Source organism: Tinamus guttatus, unplaced genomic scaffold (genome assembly GCF_059628265.1).
Source record: "Tinamus guttatus ecotype Peru unplaced genomic scaffold, ASM5962826v1 Tinamus_guttatus_pri_ptg000459l, whole genome shotgun sequence".
Lineage (NCBI taxonomy): Eukaryota > Metazoa > Chordata > Aves > Tinamiformes > Tinamidae > Tinamus > Tinamus guttatus.
The window spans coordinates 10,618,083-10,634,860 of NW_028288993.1; the positions used below are offsets into that span (position 1 = coordinate 10,618,083).

At 47.2% G+C, this 16,778-nt stretch overlaps 2 protein-coding genes across 6 annotated transcripts in view; one reads left to right on the forward strand and one right to left on the reverse strand.

Annotated features, from left to right (window-relative positions):
- Positions 1-985: 985 nt before the first annotated feature.
- Positions 986-9,378, forward strand: RNF34 (ring finger protein 34). The gene is made up of 6 exons (XM_088532554.1): positions 986-1,043; positions 4,343-4,561; positions 5,924-6,313; positions 6,609-6,671; positions 6,903-7,104; positions 8,547-9,378. The coding sequence occupies exons 1-6, from the start codon at positions 1,038-1,040 to the stop codon at positions 8,732-8,734; spliced, it is 1,068 nt and encodes a 355-aa protein (XP_088388680.1). The 5' UTR covers positions 986-1,037; the 3' UTR covers positions 8,735-9,378.
- Positions 9,379-10,525: 1,147 nt separating this feature from the next.
- The window catches only part of KDM2B (lysine demethylase 2B), a 98,147-nt gene continuing 91,894 nt past the window's right edge, over positions 10,526-16,778 (reverse strand). For 4 of the 5 annotated variants that reach the window (XM_088532556.1, XM_088532559.1, XM_088532557.1 and 1 more), the window contains 6 exons: positions 15,357-16,030; positions 13,793-13,956; positions 13,166-13,327; positions 12,803-12,904; positions 12,262-12,480; positions 10,526-11,787 (listed from right to left, as the gene is read on the reverse strand). In XM_088532556.1, the coding sequence (XP_088388682.1) occupies positions 11,606-11,787; positions 12,262-12,480; positions 12,803-12,904; positions 13,166-13,327; positions 13,793-13,956; positions 15,357-16,030 (1,503 nt within the window). In that variant the 3' untranslated portion in view covers positions 10,526-11,605. The remainder of the gene's footprint in view (positions 11,788-12,261; positions 12,481-12,802; positions 12,905-13,165; positions 13,328-13,792; positions 13,957-15,356; positions 16,031-16,778) is intronic. The other variant, XM_088532558.1, reaches the window with a different exon arrangement.

Sequence of the window (16,778 nt, forward strand, 5' to 3'; positions counted from 1 at the left end):
GCACTGTGGTTTTAATTCTCTTTGCGACAAACTACTTGTAATGCATCGGTGCCAAAAAAAAAAAAAAAAAATCAAATTCCATTTTTCAGCAACTGCCAAACTCATGTCCAACTACTGGAATGTCTGTGTCAAGACTCCTGGCAGCAGATGGCCGGTGACCGATCCGGTTACCCCATATGTGAACATGACACTTCCTACGGGATTTTATAGCCTCTTCCATCACCTTGAAGGAAATCCAGTACCTGATAATTAGTGGCCATCTAGTTAGGCATGCAGGGGAAAACAGGAGGGGGAAGCACTCCAATTCCTGCAGAGTTTGGAGGAGGTGGAGGGAGTATTTCCTTCATCAAGCACTTCAGGACTAAAATTTTTCTGCGACATCCTGGTTCCTGAACTATTAAAATAAATAATAAAATAAAAATATTAGCAATAAAAATAATAAAGCACCCTTCAACTTAATATAAAGCACTATTTACCAGTCCCTTAATACATATTTTACCAGTATCGCATTTATGGAGCACCACAGCCCCACAGAGCATTATAAATACCGCTATTTCGGCGACACTGCTATTCACACACTCTGGTCCTCCACGAGCCCGGCCCACACCCTCTCACGAACCGTTACCGAACCCCCGCGCGTAACCCCGCGCTTTCCTGCGCGGCGATTACGGAAATGACAGCTTTTCCGCGGGCCTCCGCGGCTCCTGCGCGGGCTCCCGGCCGGCGCGCGCGGGCAGCGAGCCCGGCTTCCCGCACGGCGCTGCGGAGCGCGGCCGCCCGCGCTGCCATTTTGCGGGGTGCGCAACCGCCGCGCCCGCGGAGCCGCCGCGCGCCCTTCCCCGCGGGGACCCGCCCTTCGCCAACGGCTCCTTCCCATTGGCTCGGGCCGCTCGGGCCGCGGCGGCGCGGCCAATGGCGTGCGGCGCGCTGCCAAAGGCCCGCCCTCCGTGAGGCGGCCGCGCGGGGCGGGGGCGCCAGGGCGGACGGCGCCGGCGGGGGCGCTGGGCCCGGGCGGCGGCCGCGGCGCTGGAGCGGCCATGAAGGTACAACGGGGCGGGAGGAACGGGGGCGCCTCTCCCAGCGCCGCGCGTGTGTGTGGGGGGGACAACCCGACCCGTGACCCCGGTGGGCCGGGCGCCGCCACCCCTCCCCTCCCCCCGTCCCCTCGGCTCCTTAATCCGCCGATCGCGGTGAGGCCGCGGCCGCCTCCCCTTCCCGGCGCCGTTCCCGGTGACCGGCGGGGCGCGGCGCTGACTCAGCAGCCGCGCGGGGCCTGGCGCGGGCGGGTGTCGCCGCTCCGCGGCCTCAGGCGAGTTTCCCCCAGCGGCGGCGCGTGAGGAGAGCGGCCGTTGGGGGCGTTTGGCTCGAGGTGCGGGCCGAGCGCTGCCGATTGGGAGCGGAGGGAAAAATTGAGAAGAAAATCCTCAGCGCAGGACGTTAAGCGCAGAAGTTGGGCGGATATAAAGCGGCGGGGACTGACCGATCCGTCCTGCGGCGCCGCGACGTGTGTGCCCGCAGGACGCTGCCAAGTTGTGGAGAGAGGGGACGGCTGGAGCCGCGTGTGAGAAGAGGATGAGCAGCCGTGACTGGTATCGTCAGAAATGGCCTTTTAGTGAAGAAATTGCTTAAATTTCAGTTCTCTGGTGTATCTGGCTCGTGTCAGTGGTTTTTGGTGTGGTTTCACTTACTTTACAGAGAGATAAAAACGTACTGTAGGCAGTGCCTGTAATTGAGTTAGCAGTTAATAGTGCTTATAAAGAATGCACGGTTGGTGTAGGTTAAGGAGAAGATGAATGATGCCCACATTGCCTTATCTTTTGCCTTAAAATGACTGAATGTTTATGGAAAATGTAAGATCATTTTCTGGTTGATACTTAACAATAATCTTGCATTAAAAATAACCTTTTTTTTTGTTCCTAAATAAATACTTATTTAGTGCCAATGGTGATGTAAGAGCAGTTGTTACAGGCTTATGAGTAAAGTTTAAAAACAGTTGTTAATCAAGCAGGCGACGATGGCGGAAGCTACCAAGTTGTGTCTATGCGTCACTGTGTGTCCTTCTGCTGTGACCCTCTGGAAAGACTCTAGTTATACACATAGTGAAACAGGCTTTCTTCTGGGGGTGCTGCAGACACTTCTGGTTAATCAGTTTATTTTCCTATACTAAATAAGTATGGAATGCCATTATTTCTTAATCTTTTAAATATAAAGGCTAGTTCATAAGTTTTTAATAATATGCAAAGAATTAATGTTTCTGCAACTGACAATTTTCCTTTCGGGTGAGATAAAAATAAGCTAAGAAAACTTCAAGTTTTAAAAACCGGATTTTTAAAAAATAAATCTTAAGTTTTCTGAGCTTAACTCTTGCATTATAAACTAGGATGAACTTTGTATGGGAAATATGAATATCGATCCATTCCCATTCTTTGGCACTGAAAAGTGAAAGATAAGTCTTAATTTAATGCCAGCTTTTTATTGGCATGGAAGTCTGGTTACCGAGTTCATCTGGAGTTTGTCTGATGTGTATCTGCCATGTGACAGGGATACCTGTGTCTTAGCTGGGGTCAGCGAAGGGCCACTGCTTGTTCATCCCTCTTGCACGCCAGTCTGAAAAGGCTTAGGAGGATTTGGGTGCTCACTACGTGGAGGTTTCTTTCTACTATGTCTGCGATGAATTTTGCTCTTCAAATACCTATAGAACTAGATTAATGGATGTAGATTGTTGCATATGTGTTTTAGTGCCTGCAGTGTTATGCGTAGTGCAGCTTTAAAGAAAAATGACTGACGCTGCTCAATTGCCACTGGCTTTGAAATGCTTGTAATGTCAGCTTACGGCAATGAAAGTGAAATACCAGGTTTGGGTAGGTTGGAGAGGTGCTTCTTAAGGAACATACACGAACTTGTTAGGGTAAAACATGTTTAGTCCTGTGCTATTGCTTCTCAAAGCTGTTTCTAGAGTAAAGGCTCTTCCTTTCATACTCAATGGCTGGGACAAAGAATTTCTAGAGTATCTGCAATGGCTGTGTGTTAAGTTCCCACAAACATACCAGCATAACACCATCATAAATGGTGTTCAATTTGGAGAAAATGAGTAAATTTAATGTAGAAACTGGTCTAGTTACTAATGATGGTGCTTTCATTCCTGTATTTAGGTGAAGTTTATGTTTTGCATATGTGGTGAAAGTTTGACAGTGGGAGCAAGTCTCAAACACAATTGTTTAATGTCTTTATGCTGTGTAAAAAGATAATGTTCTAGACCAAAAAACCAGAACAAACAAAAATATGATGAGAAATGACGTTTAAAGGAAGTTGTATCACTCAACTTCCTTCCCGAAGGAATCTGGTGCACTTCTGTTTGATATTTTGTACAGTAATTTTCAGTGAGCCACCTGACAGTGATTAAACACTTGACCTAAACAGCTTGTGGTCTGAATTCCAACTTTAAGTAGAAAGTTCACCTCCTGATAGAAAATCCAGTACAAAGTACTTTGAAGGATAAAAAGTAGAAATGTAATATTTACATATATTATTTAAACATGTTTTTGTGGTATTTCATTTTATGATTAGATGGTATGAATCAAACCCAACATCCAATCAACATTAAATAAGTTTATTTGGAGCTATTTTCCTTCTGTTAAACCTTTCGCAAGACAGTAAAACAGCAGGTCTAGGGAGAGTTTGAAAGACAATTACTGGATAAACCTGCCAATTTTTTTCTATGAAGTTCAGTGTATTACCTTGAAGCTGGAAGGGCTAGATGGGTAAACAAACCCGAAGTAATACAATACACGAAGTAATAAACTTAACTTTACCAGAAACAGTGACCTGCTGTCACTGCGAGTCCTATAGAGCTGAGTTAGTGCTGAAGAATATTGCACTGGGGCAGCCCTGCTCTGAGGAGGATAAACTGTGTTGCTGTCTCTCTCCTTTTCAACTGTCTTCTACTAGTCAATATTCTGGGTGCCTAGGATTGGCTGTTAGTCTCTTCCTTCTTTAATCTGCTTTGCTATTGCATTATCTCCTCAAATTCCTTACCCTTTTGGTTTCGTGCAGAACTCTGCTAGAAAAGGAGCTATGAAAGCAAGTTCCTGCACTGGCTTTTGCCTCTTGAAAGGAAATCTTACCTACTTTGGTTTGCTGTTGAGAAGTGGAGATTATTGGGCTTGTTATAGACGTTCCTGTATTGAATTCCTAATGCCCGGGGAATTCACGCAACATGCTTTTGGGATGATGACAGATGGAGTGGAGTAGCTCTTTAGTAGCAAGTCACGTATGATTTGGGTTTTAAGATACTATCCTCCTTTTTTTCTTCTTTTTTTTTTCTCCTTGTAAATGTTTTCAGGCGGGAGCTACTTCCATGTGGGCTTCCTGCTGCGGGCTGCTGAATGAAGTCATGGGGACTGGAGCTGTTCGTGGTCAACAGGCTGGCTTTGGCGGAGGGACCGGCCCGTTCAGGTTTGCCCCAAACGCAGACTTTTCAGCTTATCCATCTCCCGCTGCTGGAGGAGCGAACATAGTTTGCAAAGCCTGTGGACTTTCCTTTTCCGTTTTTAGGAAAAAAGTGAGTATACTTGCTGCTATGTAATATTTTTACTCATATCAACTAATGTAAAGGCGTGTTAGGAGATAAATATATATCTTTTTTCCTCAGATGGGGAAAGCCAAGGCAGATAGCCAAGGAGAGAGTAAGTGCCTTGTTCTGAGGTCACAGGAAATTAATGTCAGACAGGATTAGAAGTTAAGAGGTCTAATACATCCCATGCCCATTAATCAGTGACACGTTAGAGCTCGTCTGACCTACAAATTAATTGATTCTTATTTGTAAGATTCATGTTTTATTTTTAGAATCTTGAATATTAAAACAAATCTTCCCGTGCTTTTGAAGATGATATCAAATGTAATTGTTGACTATTGGAATGAATAAACTGGATGATGGAAAAGCTAAAAGCTCACAGTTCTGTATTACAACTCCCTTCCGTTAAATACTAACATAGTTCTGTTTGTGTCCTAACCAGGGTTAGTTCTGTGAAATGCTATTACACCCTTTGGAGCCAGGTTGATGAGTTAATGAGGCTTCCAAATAAATAAAATTCAAGCTGTTACAATTATTTCCATTAACATGATTGTCCAGCATTATTACCTTGTCCACTTAGTGACTTAGTTTCTGTGGCTCATTTGGATAAAACTGAAGCCTTTTTCTTCTTATGTTCAGTTTCCCCTTTCTTCTTACTGCAGCACTCTTATTTGCACAGCAAGCGCAGTGTAGGGACACTTTCTGAAGGGAATATTAAAAAAAATCCTGAAAGACGAAGAGGAATTTGGGTTTGTTCACAGTGGATGAGAAAATCATTGTAAATTGCAGCTGAAAAGCCTGCCTATTCTAGCTTCTGTATGTTGTAAATCTTTTGAACAAAGCTCTCTTCAGAACTGACACCTGGGCAGTTAAGGAGTATTTACCTGCTGTCTGGATCTTCACATTTAAGACTTAAAAAAATATTTAAGTCAACTGAGGGAAAAAAAGTATATTCTCTTAAGCTTGGAGGGATTATACTCTTATTATATGCTTGTGAAAAAAAGCAATGACAGCGTATTCAAAACTATTTTAGCATACCATAAAATGATGTAATTACCAGGTAAACTACAATTTAAGTACTTTATAGTGTTTTATTCATTAAGGCCTCAAATCAGCTTTCAGTATTGCTCCAAAAGCTTCATAAACCTTGAACACTTGCAAAACTATTTGACAGGGCAATTTTACATACTTAACAATTTTGGTATCCATCATTTTTAGGAATTGATTGAAAGCCTAGAATCAATAGTAAGTGATGTAGCCTGAAGAAGGAAAGAGCAGCCTATAGGTTAGTTTTCTGCATCAGTAAATACCTCACACAGAGCTGACTGGTTATTTTGTCTTTCTGCTTAGCACGTGTGTTGTGACTGCAAGAAGGATTTTTGCTCCGTTTGTTCGGTCTTGCAAGAAAATCTCCGAAGATGTTCCACTTGCCACTTATTACGAGAAACAGCGTTTCAGCGACCACAGTTAATGAGATTGAAAGTAAAGGATCTGCGTCAGTATCTGATTCTCAGAAACATACCCACAGATACTTGTAGGGAGAAGGAAGACTTGGTGGATCTCGTGCTGTGCCATCATGGATTAGGTTCCGAGGAGGATACGGACGCTGGTAGTTTGCATTCTTCACGGTCACAGACTTCTGCTTTTTTTACTCATCCATTTTCTATGTCTGTATCAGTGTCTTCTCAAGGAGAATTTGCAAACAGAAGAGGAAGCACAGGAAACGGAACACCTTTACAGGTACAATTACTTGAATGTGTTTTATGATTTTGTTTGTTTTTAATAAAATGCTTTGAAACTAACCAAAACACCCATTGGGGTGGTTTGAGGTGATCGACAAAATCCCTTTCTATATCTCTGACATAAAAATGGAAGATACTAGCAGATTAGATGATAGCAGCGAGTTAAATCCATGATGATAGGATAGCAACAGTTGAAGCCTTAAAGTATTGCTGTCATCTGAGTTTGGTAAAGAAAATATTGTAGAATGAATAGATTTTTTTATATATACTAATTGATTTCTTCCTATACACAGGGACAAACTGAAACATCTTTGGTAACCAATGAAGAAGAAGAAGAAGAAAGTGCAGAGGAACAGGTGAGGGAAGAACTATTCAAAGAATATATTTTGGCATGTGAGACCATGAAGTACTTCAGCTGTTTCAGAATTTGGCATTTCTAAAATCAGATATTTGTAAATCGTTGCTTTAAAGAGAATAAAACTTTGGCCAAGTTGCAGCTTAATGTAATCTGTAGCAAAGCAGAACAAATCTGGTGCTCTGCAACTGCTAGCACAAATTGTTAAGAACATAAAATTGGTGTGTTTCAGACCCCAGGGTTGTCCAGAAAGCGAACGAGGGCATCGTTGTCTGACATTTCAAGTCCGGAAGACATTGAAGGGTTGAGTGTTCGGCAGCTGAAGGAAATACTTGCATGTAACTTTGTCAACTATTCAGGATGCTGTGAAAAGTGGGAACTTGTGGAGAAAGTGAGCAGACTATACAGAGAGAGTGAGGAAAACAACAAGACACGTAAGTATTCTCACTTTCTTAAAATGACTTTTCTGGTCTCAGGTGGCTAGTTCTGCCAACAGAAGGGCTTCTTGGCACCTTTGTTTCAGTGCCTTGCTGGAATAATTGGAAGATTTTTTTTTTTTTTTTAACAGCTTGAGCTGCTAGTACTTGTTAGGAATTAAGGTTTCATGGATTGTGTTGCTTTCTGAGAGCTTTTTTCCCCCAAAGCTCAGACACCTCAGCTTTTAGAACAAAGGTAAATTGCACAACTGAAAACCAGTTCCTTGGACAAATGCCGGGCGCATCCAGGCCCTTAATTAGGTTTCACAAGGTATTAGTGGGAGAGCATCTGCATTAGCTTTCTCCAGGCCAAAGGAATTCAGGTCTTTTACTGTAGTACAGAATTAAAAGACAGAATGGCAGAAATCCAAGTCCAAGTGGTTTGGTCTAAATCCACATTTCCCTGATAACAGCGGTTCTGTGGCTGCAGCTGAGTGACTAGTAATCTCCTAACCTTTGTTACACTGGATTTCAGTCTTTAAGCTGTAAACTGATTCCTGTGAACCAAGTATAATTTGATAAACATCTCTTTGATGTCATGACAAGCTCAGGAAATTCCTGCCTGGCTGTGCACTCCTGCAGCTGGTCACTGCTGCTGTTTTGTGCCGTGAGGTGGTAGAGATCAGGGAACTGCGGAGACTGGAAAACATGCCTTGGGCTCCTTTGCAGCCAGATTGTGATTGCACCAGTGTTTTAGTTGTGAGATGCAGGTGAGAAATAAACAGCTAATTGGGTGGGAAACCAGTGCGGTAAGGGCTTAGAAGATGGTGGCCTGTCTTGCCACACTGTCTTGAATAGGGCTGCCGAGTGTCAAACCAGGGCTTAAGTGAGACTTGGGCCTGCTAACTAGAAATCTAAAATCTATCTGAAATCAAATTTAGATTTTTTTTTTCCATGGTGGTCTTACAGAATATATATGGCTGAGAAATGGACATGTTGTCTATTTTTGGTGAAACTTGGCAGGCTTTCTTCACGTCTGTCATCTTTACAGCTTACTTGATTAACGCTTCCACTTCTTAGTTTGCCTTACTCTCTACTCTGATGTTTAATCTTCTGATGAACATATTCTTCCACACGAAGTAAGCTACGAGATGAAAAAGCAGCATGCTCTGAATTTTAATCCTGCACACTAGTCACTGTTGCTAAATTTGGAGACCATTTCCAATCCTGAGGTTAAAGAATGAAGCCAAATCTTGGGTGTTTGCTTGGGGGAGGGGTTAGTGATATTTGTTTTTTCAAGGATATGTAATAATTCTCAGCGAGGCGCCTGTGGGCTAGAAGAGCTCACGTCCAGGTGCTGCCGAGCGCATTTATGCTCAGCTGGGCTGTCTCTAAGGGGTGTTTGGGCCAGAACTTAGGAGGGTCTGCGCTGCCCGGCCTCATGCCGTGTTGCTTTGCAGAGGGGGAGAAGATGCAGCTGAATGACAACGACGACAACCTGTGTCGGATCTGCATGGACGCCGTGATCGACTGCGTCCTGCTGGAGTGCGGCCACATGGTCACGTGCACCAAGTGTGGCAAGAGGATGAGCGAGTGCCCCATCTGCCGCCAGTACGTTGTGCGAGCGGTGCACGTGTTCAAATCCTAAGCACAGACCCGAACGGGTTTGACGGCCGGGATTTCTGTGAGCGGGAGCACTGAAGCTAGGGGCGCGGGGCAGACTTTAGTTTTCAGAATAAACCCTAACATTTGGAACATCTGGACACAGAGACATTTGTGAATGACTTCTCTACAGTGTACTTAAACTGGCAGTTGGGCAGTATGAGGCCCCTGTGTACAGTAACAGAGCTGCCTAACCTACCTTATAAAACCACAAACTGTTCAAGTCAAACTGTTTACAGCTGACCTAAACTCACTTCTTGCTCTCTTCTGAAGAATATCACCTCTAATTACTGCATTAAGTATTTGAGAAATGGTCAGGAGAACACCTATACTTGACCATGCTGTTAGACTATTACACTGTCTAGTGCATTAGAAGCAATGAATTTATCAGTTGTATATTCAGCTTTTATGTAATTAAATAGAGAATGTAACTGTTCTGACACTGTTTCTGCAACAGTGTTAACAGTCTATAAAATAAGATTGTAGAAAGCACTGCCATTAACTGTACCTGCACAGCAGTTCCTAGGCAATCTATTTTTATGCCAATTGCTCCCTTGTAAATGTCTGTCTTTAGCCGTGTATCATCTGGGCCCTTCTTTGTAATTGTGCAACAAGTGCAGTCATCCTGCAGGGCTCTGTCTTGGGGCGTCCAAACACACCTACGATTTTCATGTTTGTTTAGGAATAAGACTTTTTAAGGGGTATTAAAACATACTCTTATGGTCCTTAAGTCATCCATGCCTACTGTAACCGTATTAATCTTACACGCAATGATTGTACTTCATGTGCTGGTAACCTGATGTTACTGTGAATACTGATCAGGGTCATGAAACTACTTGCTGCTAACCTCTGGAATGTACGGTACTGCTCACCTGACCCGCGGAGGGGGAGCAGGGATCAGGGAAAAGCAGCACCAGCTTTGTTTAGAATGTGTAACCGAGGCTGGGCCACTAGCAAACGAACTTCCACTTACGTTGCCGCGTGGCCCGTGCGCAACCCTGCGCTGCTGCAGTTGGTTTCCAGTCGGACGTGGCACCGGGAGGAGCGTGAGCAGCTTCTTGAAGTGAATCGAGGTCAGTGCCGGGGCTCCCTCCTGGGTCCGCGGGGCACCCGGGGCAGCTCCGCAGGCCGGGTCCGGGGAAGGTGGTCAGGGCAGCTCCTTGGCGAAGGCTGCGGCCGCTTCTTCAGCTAACCTTAAACAGAGGCAGCTTCCTGGCAAAGTAAAGGAAGGAGGGGAGAGCCCTTGCACAGGCTGTAGTACCCGAGGCTTCTTACCTCTGCTTTTCTACATGTCCTTCCTATGTGTTTCTTTGCTGGGGAGAACTGAGCTGGCTGCCAGGCTTAAAAAAAAAAAAAAAAGAAAGATGCTCCTCAAAATAAAGCCCACAGCTTAAAGCCAATGCTAGTTATTTTTCAGAAGGGAGCAAGCCTCTTCGTCGCTTTATTTTTTAGAAGTAACTTTTTAAAGTACCTAATTCCTGGAGTCTCTGTGCAGGGGGATATAAACCAGTTAGGAAAACCAGACCGTGCGTGTTATTTCCATTTTAATTCTCAGCCACTCATGTTCAATAAAGATTTACGATGGGCTTCTCCAGGCTCTGTGTCTTTTCTTACCCCCGAGCACTACTGCTTTGGGCACTCGTTCTTATCCCTTCTGCACCTTCACGGGGTGGCTGCAGGTGTGCAGAGTAACAGATCCTATAAAATCCCTCCCTCCTGGGGACCTCCTCACCTCACGCAAGCCCCCGAGCTGGAACAGAAACCCTCACAGACAGTGTCTCTTTTTGTACAATTGTTTATACAAATTCAACAAAGGTAAAACTGCATCAGGAAGGTCTACGAAAACAACACCTTACAACAATGGCACTTATGAATGCAGAATTTTACAATCAGGAAATAACCATGTTATAAACCTTAAATGAGAACTCAACTCACACTTCAAAGAAAGAGAGACTACGTTTGACCATTTATTCTACTGCTGGACTCACTGTATAAATTAATTTTATATTGAGTACAAGAGCTCATGCTACAGAGTGAAACCCTCCTATGTGCAAAAGCTGAAATTGGAATTTTTTAAAATTTTGAGAAAAAGGTGATTTCTATACAGATAAAACTTGGCAAAGTGTTTTACTTCAACTATAATTTACACCTTATTTCCACAACATGCTTATGTCACTTCTGAAGTATACAAAGCAGGATATAAACTTCCATTAAAACATGCTTTAAGTTGAAAGTATTAACCTACTTTTCCTGACCTGGGCACGTTTGTAGATAGATACTGTCTACGAAGTATAGGTTAAGTTCTCTCCTACCATAAGTAAAGATAAAAATTGGCAATCAAAACCGAAACACTGGTAATGCATTCAAACATTGCATAAATAATTTTTAAACAATTTTTGTACAAAAATAGTTCTGCATAATGTAAGATGTAACAAAACAAAATGTGTTAAGAAGGCAGAAATGCAGTGCGTGGTCCACTTTAATGACACCAACTTTTTCTGTTTAAGAAAATGAAAAGCAGAAATCAAATTTACACTACCAAGCACATGCTGTGGTACTTTAAATAACAGTATTTCTTGGAGATCAGTCGTCTTCCGGGTGTGAACAATTATCAATAACAGTCGCCTTATGAGTTTGCATAAGAGCCAGTGCAGGACATCCCAGGTAGACTGAATTAGTGGCACAGGTTGAAATTCTTAACATGGGTAGTTTAATGTCGTTCTCTCCTTGACAAGAGTTGTAAAATCCAATCGCGATAGTTTCCAATATTCCAAGTTCCCAATTGAAAATAAAATCCCTACATGTTCTTAGGCCCTTCCCCCCTCCCCTCGCCCCAGTATTTACATGTGTCCTTTAACTAACTCAGTTTTTGCAGAAGTTTTTCTTCCACTTGCCCAAACTGAACGCTTACGGACATCTCCGCGATGAACTGCTCGCAGCCCTCCTTGGTCACCTGCTTGCAGTACCTCAGGTCGATCTGACAGATGTTTCCACAGCGTTTGAAGTAGGACAGGCACTGGTCAGTCACCTTATTGCAGTCTGCCAAGAAACCACAGCAAGAGAGATTTTAAAGCACCTCTTGACTGATCCACAGCCCGAGGGTGCTCTAGACCGACTGGGCTACGTCCTTTTGGCTCCCCCTTCACTGGCCCAATTCACGGCCACGTTAACCTCCCGCCCCATGATAGCGTCTGATCCCCACCTTGTGTAACTGGTTAAGATGAAGTCCAACGCGCCAGAAAAAAAAAAAAAAAAAAAACTTAAAAATCCCACACGGAGGAGTTGGGTGCAACACGTGGCCCTTAACAGGGACATCAGCTGCTTGGGGACAGGCTGGGCTGGGCAGCTGCAGGATATTAATTTTGCTCTGGCAAAACATGGAGTAACTGCAGAGCCTGACTACGGATAGGGGAATTACACTGGGAAGAGAAAGGGGATGGGTAAAAACCCTTCCACTAACGATCACTTCAGTTCCCTCCTCCTCCCCCCCTCCCTCACATTTGTGCTCCCCACCTGATAAATTAATTTCTGTTAACGAATCCCGCGTGGTGGTTCCGACTGCAGTCAGCAGGTTGATAGACTGATCTGTCACATGATTACAGTAACTAAGATTGAGTTTGGAAAGCAGGGGCATGTGCCGAATGATCAGTCGTAAAGAAGCATCCGTAATATCCAGACCAGCCAAACGCAGTTCAACGATGTTCCGTAGTTTACTCCGGTTGTCAATCTGACCTGGAAAAGGCAGGTGGGAGGTCGTTCACAAAAGCACCATCCACTGTCGCAAACATCTGCACATCTATATGAAATGCACTGTAACACACAACGCTGCTGCCCTAAGTTAACTTCAGATGGTTTTGCCTGCCTGGGGCTTTGGAGGGGATATCAGCAGGAACTTGTCTATTTTTGGCACAGGCTCGTGGAGAAACCCACCTCCTGATATCCAAACAGAGGGAGAGAAGTAACTGCAGGGACCCAGCAGAATTACTAGTCAGGAGTAAGCAGTAGGCTGTGCAGTGCATGCCAGAAAGCAGATCTGATTTGCTCAAAATTTCACCTGAGCTGATATCCGGGCGAATGGGGCATGACCCACAGAACTGCTCCTTCCCTGAACTGGAAGAAAGTGTTTCCATACTCTCTAAAGTACACCCGTTGCAGCCTGAAGAGAAGAAAGTCAGACAGAAAACCAGCACAGTGGCTAAGATGCCTGTTCAAGCAGCCAGAGAACACAACTTGTCACCCGGTGGCTTCCAGCAAGGTGTTGCTGATCATTGTTGCAAACACCTCGCGCACATCCGAGCCCAGACCCCAGCCCGCGCTGCCGCAGGGATTCCTGCTCGTTTCCTGCATGAGGGACTAGCAGCACAAGAGGCCCCGGGGCGAGCGCGCCGCGGCCTCCCGCGCACCCCCGCCGCGTTACCTGGCCGGTTATCCGTGGGTGGTGACAAGAGGTCTCGCATTTGTGCGTCTTTCAATCCTTCCGCCCACTGCACATCCAGGGTTCGGAGTAAAGGACAACTGGAACTACAAAGTGCCGACACTGCTATCCATGAGCACCCTGATAACAGCAGGTCTCGGAGACCTGCAGATACAGAAGGAATTGGAGCACCCGGAGAGACGCACGCGGTGACTTCGGCTCCCCCGCGCAGGTGATTCCCCCCGTGCCCGATGCTGCTCCGATGGACAACCCGGCACGCCAGGGCAAGCAGGGACACGCAGGAGCCTCCTCCCACCCGCTCTCGCCCACGGACAGGAGCCCTGTTACTGCGCTGGAAACAGCTCCCCAGCACCCCCTCGACCGCACAACCTGCCCTTGGGGCTACCTTGGGTGCTGCCCACAACCCACCTGCAGACCAAGACCTGCCCCACGCTCCTGTCCCTGAGAAAGTCGTGACATAACTCGTTTCTGGCCCCTCTTCACCTGCTGACACTTCCTTCCTACCCATCCGCTTCTCTCCTAGGACACTTGGACCCTCTTAGACCTTCCTCAGGGATTCCTCACTTTTGGCAACACTCACTTTGGTGGAATGCTCAAAGCGCCACTTACCTGGGAGTCTGTTGATAAGCCAACTCAGCTGCTTTTTAGATATATTTGTCCAGCTAAGATCAAGGGTTACAGGCTGTCTCCTAATAATGCCACTAAGCATAAGTGGAGTGATGGATTTACAATGGCTTAAATCTATTTTGGTCCATAATCTTTTGTCACAGCACCTAACCAAAAAGAAAAAAAAGCCAACAGCTTAATTTGGTACTTGTTCTGGTCCTTGCAAGACCTTATAAGGCATCATCAAAAGTATGGAAACTACTTCATTTAACTGGGAAGAGCAAAAACGAGGCCGAGTGACACTAGCATAAGCACAGCAACAGAAACAGTGCCAGGCAAGCCTGACATCTCTCCAGGTCTATCAGGAGTATTGATTTATTCCCACAGAACTACCAATGCCAGCACTCAGGATCCTGTTCTAAGTCATCACAGCATTTGTTAAAATATGTTTTTTAGCCATTAGACAAATGCCACATCATCTTTCTTACCTTCTGAAGCAAAAATTGCTTTAAAATGCTACTGTCCTCACTCCTGAGCAGTCTTCACCTAGGCCAATAAGCCCTGTAAAACATAATCTCCCCTCTTCCTTCTTGGTCATGTTTTCTGTTTTACACCTATCTACATTCTTATGTGTTAATGTAATACACACTCTTTAAAATTTTCAAGGGAAACAAGCAAGAAGACCTAACGGGTTTCCAATATTTTGCATCTTCTCATGCTTCCATTACAAAACATTGCATTTAAGTGGACAAACACATTTACCACCTTTCTGTGACACCTGGGACCCCATGGAAGATGGGCACCGCGCACATCTTTTTGCACTGAATTATCGACTTCAGTCCTTCTGTCATTAACCCAGTTTGTTACTAGACTGGGCCAGGAAGGAGGCTCTACTCCTTGCCTGTGTGTGCACACTACAGTAGATGATCTGAGACGACAGAAAACAAGATACTTCACTGCAAGTTCAACCAGACGTATAAATTCGTCCACTAATGCGTCCTGCTCCGTTACAGCAAGTGGCCATGTCAACTTCTACACTCTGGTCCCCAGAGCGCCGGCCACACTGGGGGTGACCACGACTGTCATGATCCGTCACCAGCTCCGGACGCGGCGGCCGGCATCACTCTCGTCACGTTCCCCGCGTAAAGCAGGGAGGGGAAGGGGCCCAAGGAAAATGTGGAGGGCATCTTCACCAGTTCTGAACGGACATTTAACAGCCGAACTCGGCAGGTCCTGAGCACAGAAGGGCACCGAGACTGGGCAGGACCTGGCACGGCCGCCCCGGCAGCCGAGGGCTGCACAAAGGGCCGTGGGTCTTGGCCGTACGAAGCCTGGGAGGCCGAGAGGCCCCAGTCGTCCTGCCGCCCGCGCCACCAGAAACCCGGGATGTCCCAAAGGACAGCCTGGCTCAAAGGGAGGTGCTTTGCTAGGCACTGCTGGTCGCCCTTTCCCCTTGGGCTTGGCAGAGCTTCAGGGACACCCTGAACTCTCCTCTAGGTGACATCAGCGCCTGCAGTCACCCAACTCCATCCCACCGCGCGTCAGCTCCATCGCCTGCCCTCCTTACCATCTGTTCCAGGTCTTGCAAACTCTCATACAGATGCACAAGTCTCTATGACTGAGGTAGCTAAAGACAGCCATCCAGACTTCCCTCTGCATCACGTGTGCGGCCCCGTCGTCCAGGGGCAGCGAGTCCGGAGGGGGGCTGATGGGAGGCGGCCGGATAACGTGCCGCTCCATCTGGATGCATTTGGGAGGAGAGAGCGAAGGCGGCGGCCGCGCGATGCCGCGGGGGGTGCTCCGCAGGCCGGGGATGAGCTGGTGCCGCAGCTCCCGGGGAGTCCCGTTCAAGCCCTTGCTGAACCTGTGGAGTCTCTCGCTGTTGTTCAGGGCGCGCTTGGGCTCCTCGTTCTCGCTCTCGGGCTCAGATTTGATGGGTTGGTGGTTCTCATTGGCAAGGCTGTTCTCGGTTTTTTGGATCTCCTGGTTGAGCTCCTTGCTGAGCTCCTTGCTCAGTTCCTTATTGGGGAGCCGCCTTTTCCGCCTCATCTTGAACTTCTTCTTGTCCCGGGCCTCGGCGCTCTCGGTGCTGGGCCCCGCCGTGGGCGAGCTCGACCGCGACTGGTCGCTCTCCTTGGCGCGCGGAGGCGCCTCGGGCAGTTCGTCCTCGGGCTCCTGCTTGAGGCGACGCAGAGGCTTGAGCAGGGCAGCTCGCTCGTCGGGCGCCTTCCACGACCGCCGCTGAAAGGGAAACACAAGAGGTGACTCTCTGGGCTGCGCTGCCAAGCGGGACCAGCACAGAGTGGCCAAAGGCATCAGGGCCAAGTGCCAGCACAGGGATGACCAGAAGGGTCCGGTGCTGGCCCTCTGCACTCCCAGACACTGATAACTACCCGTATCCCCCACGCAGAGTCCTGGGGATTCAGGGACCTTGCAAGGATGAACAGCAGAGCCGGGAGGGCAGGAGATCCCGGGCTCAGGAGGGAGCAGTTTGCTGGGTGAGGAGGTGCCCGTGTCCAACGCCGCCCGCCACGCGCAGCTCTGGAACAGCCCCAGCCGCAACCGCCGCCTCGCGGTGCTGCCAGGCCTCCGCCTTTCTGCTGGATGCTCAACCCTTCGTGGCCCAGGAATCTCCAGAGGCCTCCCCTGGTCCTCGTGCAGGCGGCGCCGCAGCCGACGGCCTCGACGCTGCCCGTGTGCTGAGGCCGGGCACCACCGCCGGTGCCAACGGGGAAGCCGCTTCCGCGCGCCTTGGAGCCTCCGCTCCCTCTGAGGAGCACCAGAAAGAAACTTAGGGGATGGATAAGCCAAAACCAGCAAAGCCCCCATTGGAGCCAGCAGCCGCTAAAACGCGTCGGCAGCAGTAAGTGAACAGGCTCCTGCTCCCAGAGCCCGGTGCTTTGGCAGTCACCGGATCAAGGCAGGGGATGTGCTCCTGTGCCCAGGCACGACAAAAGGGGATCCCCTGCCCTAAGGAGGGAGCTCTGGC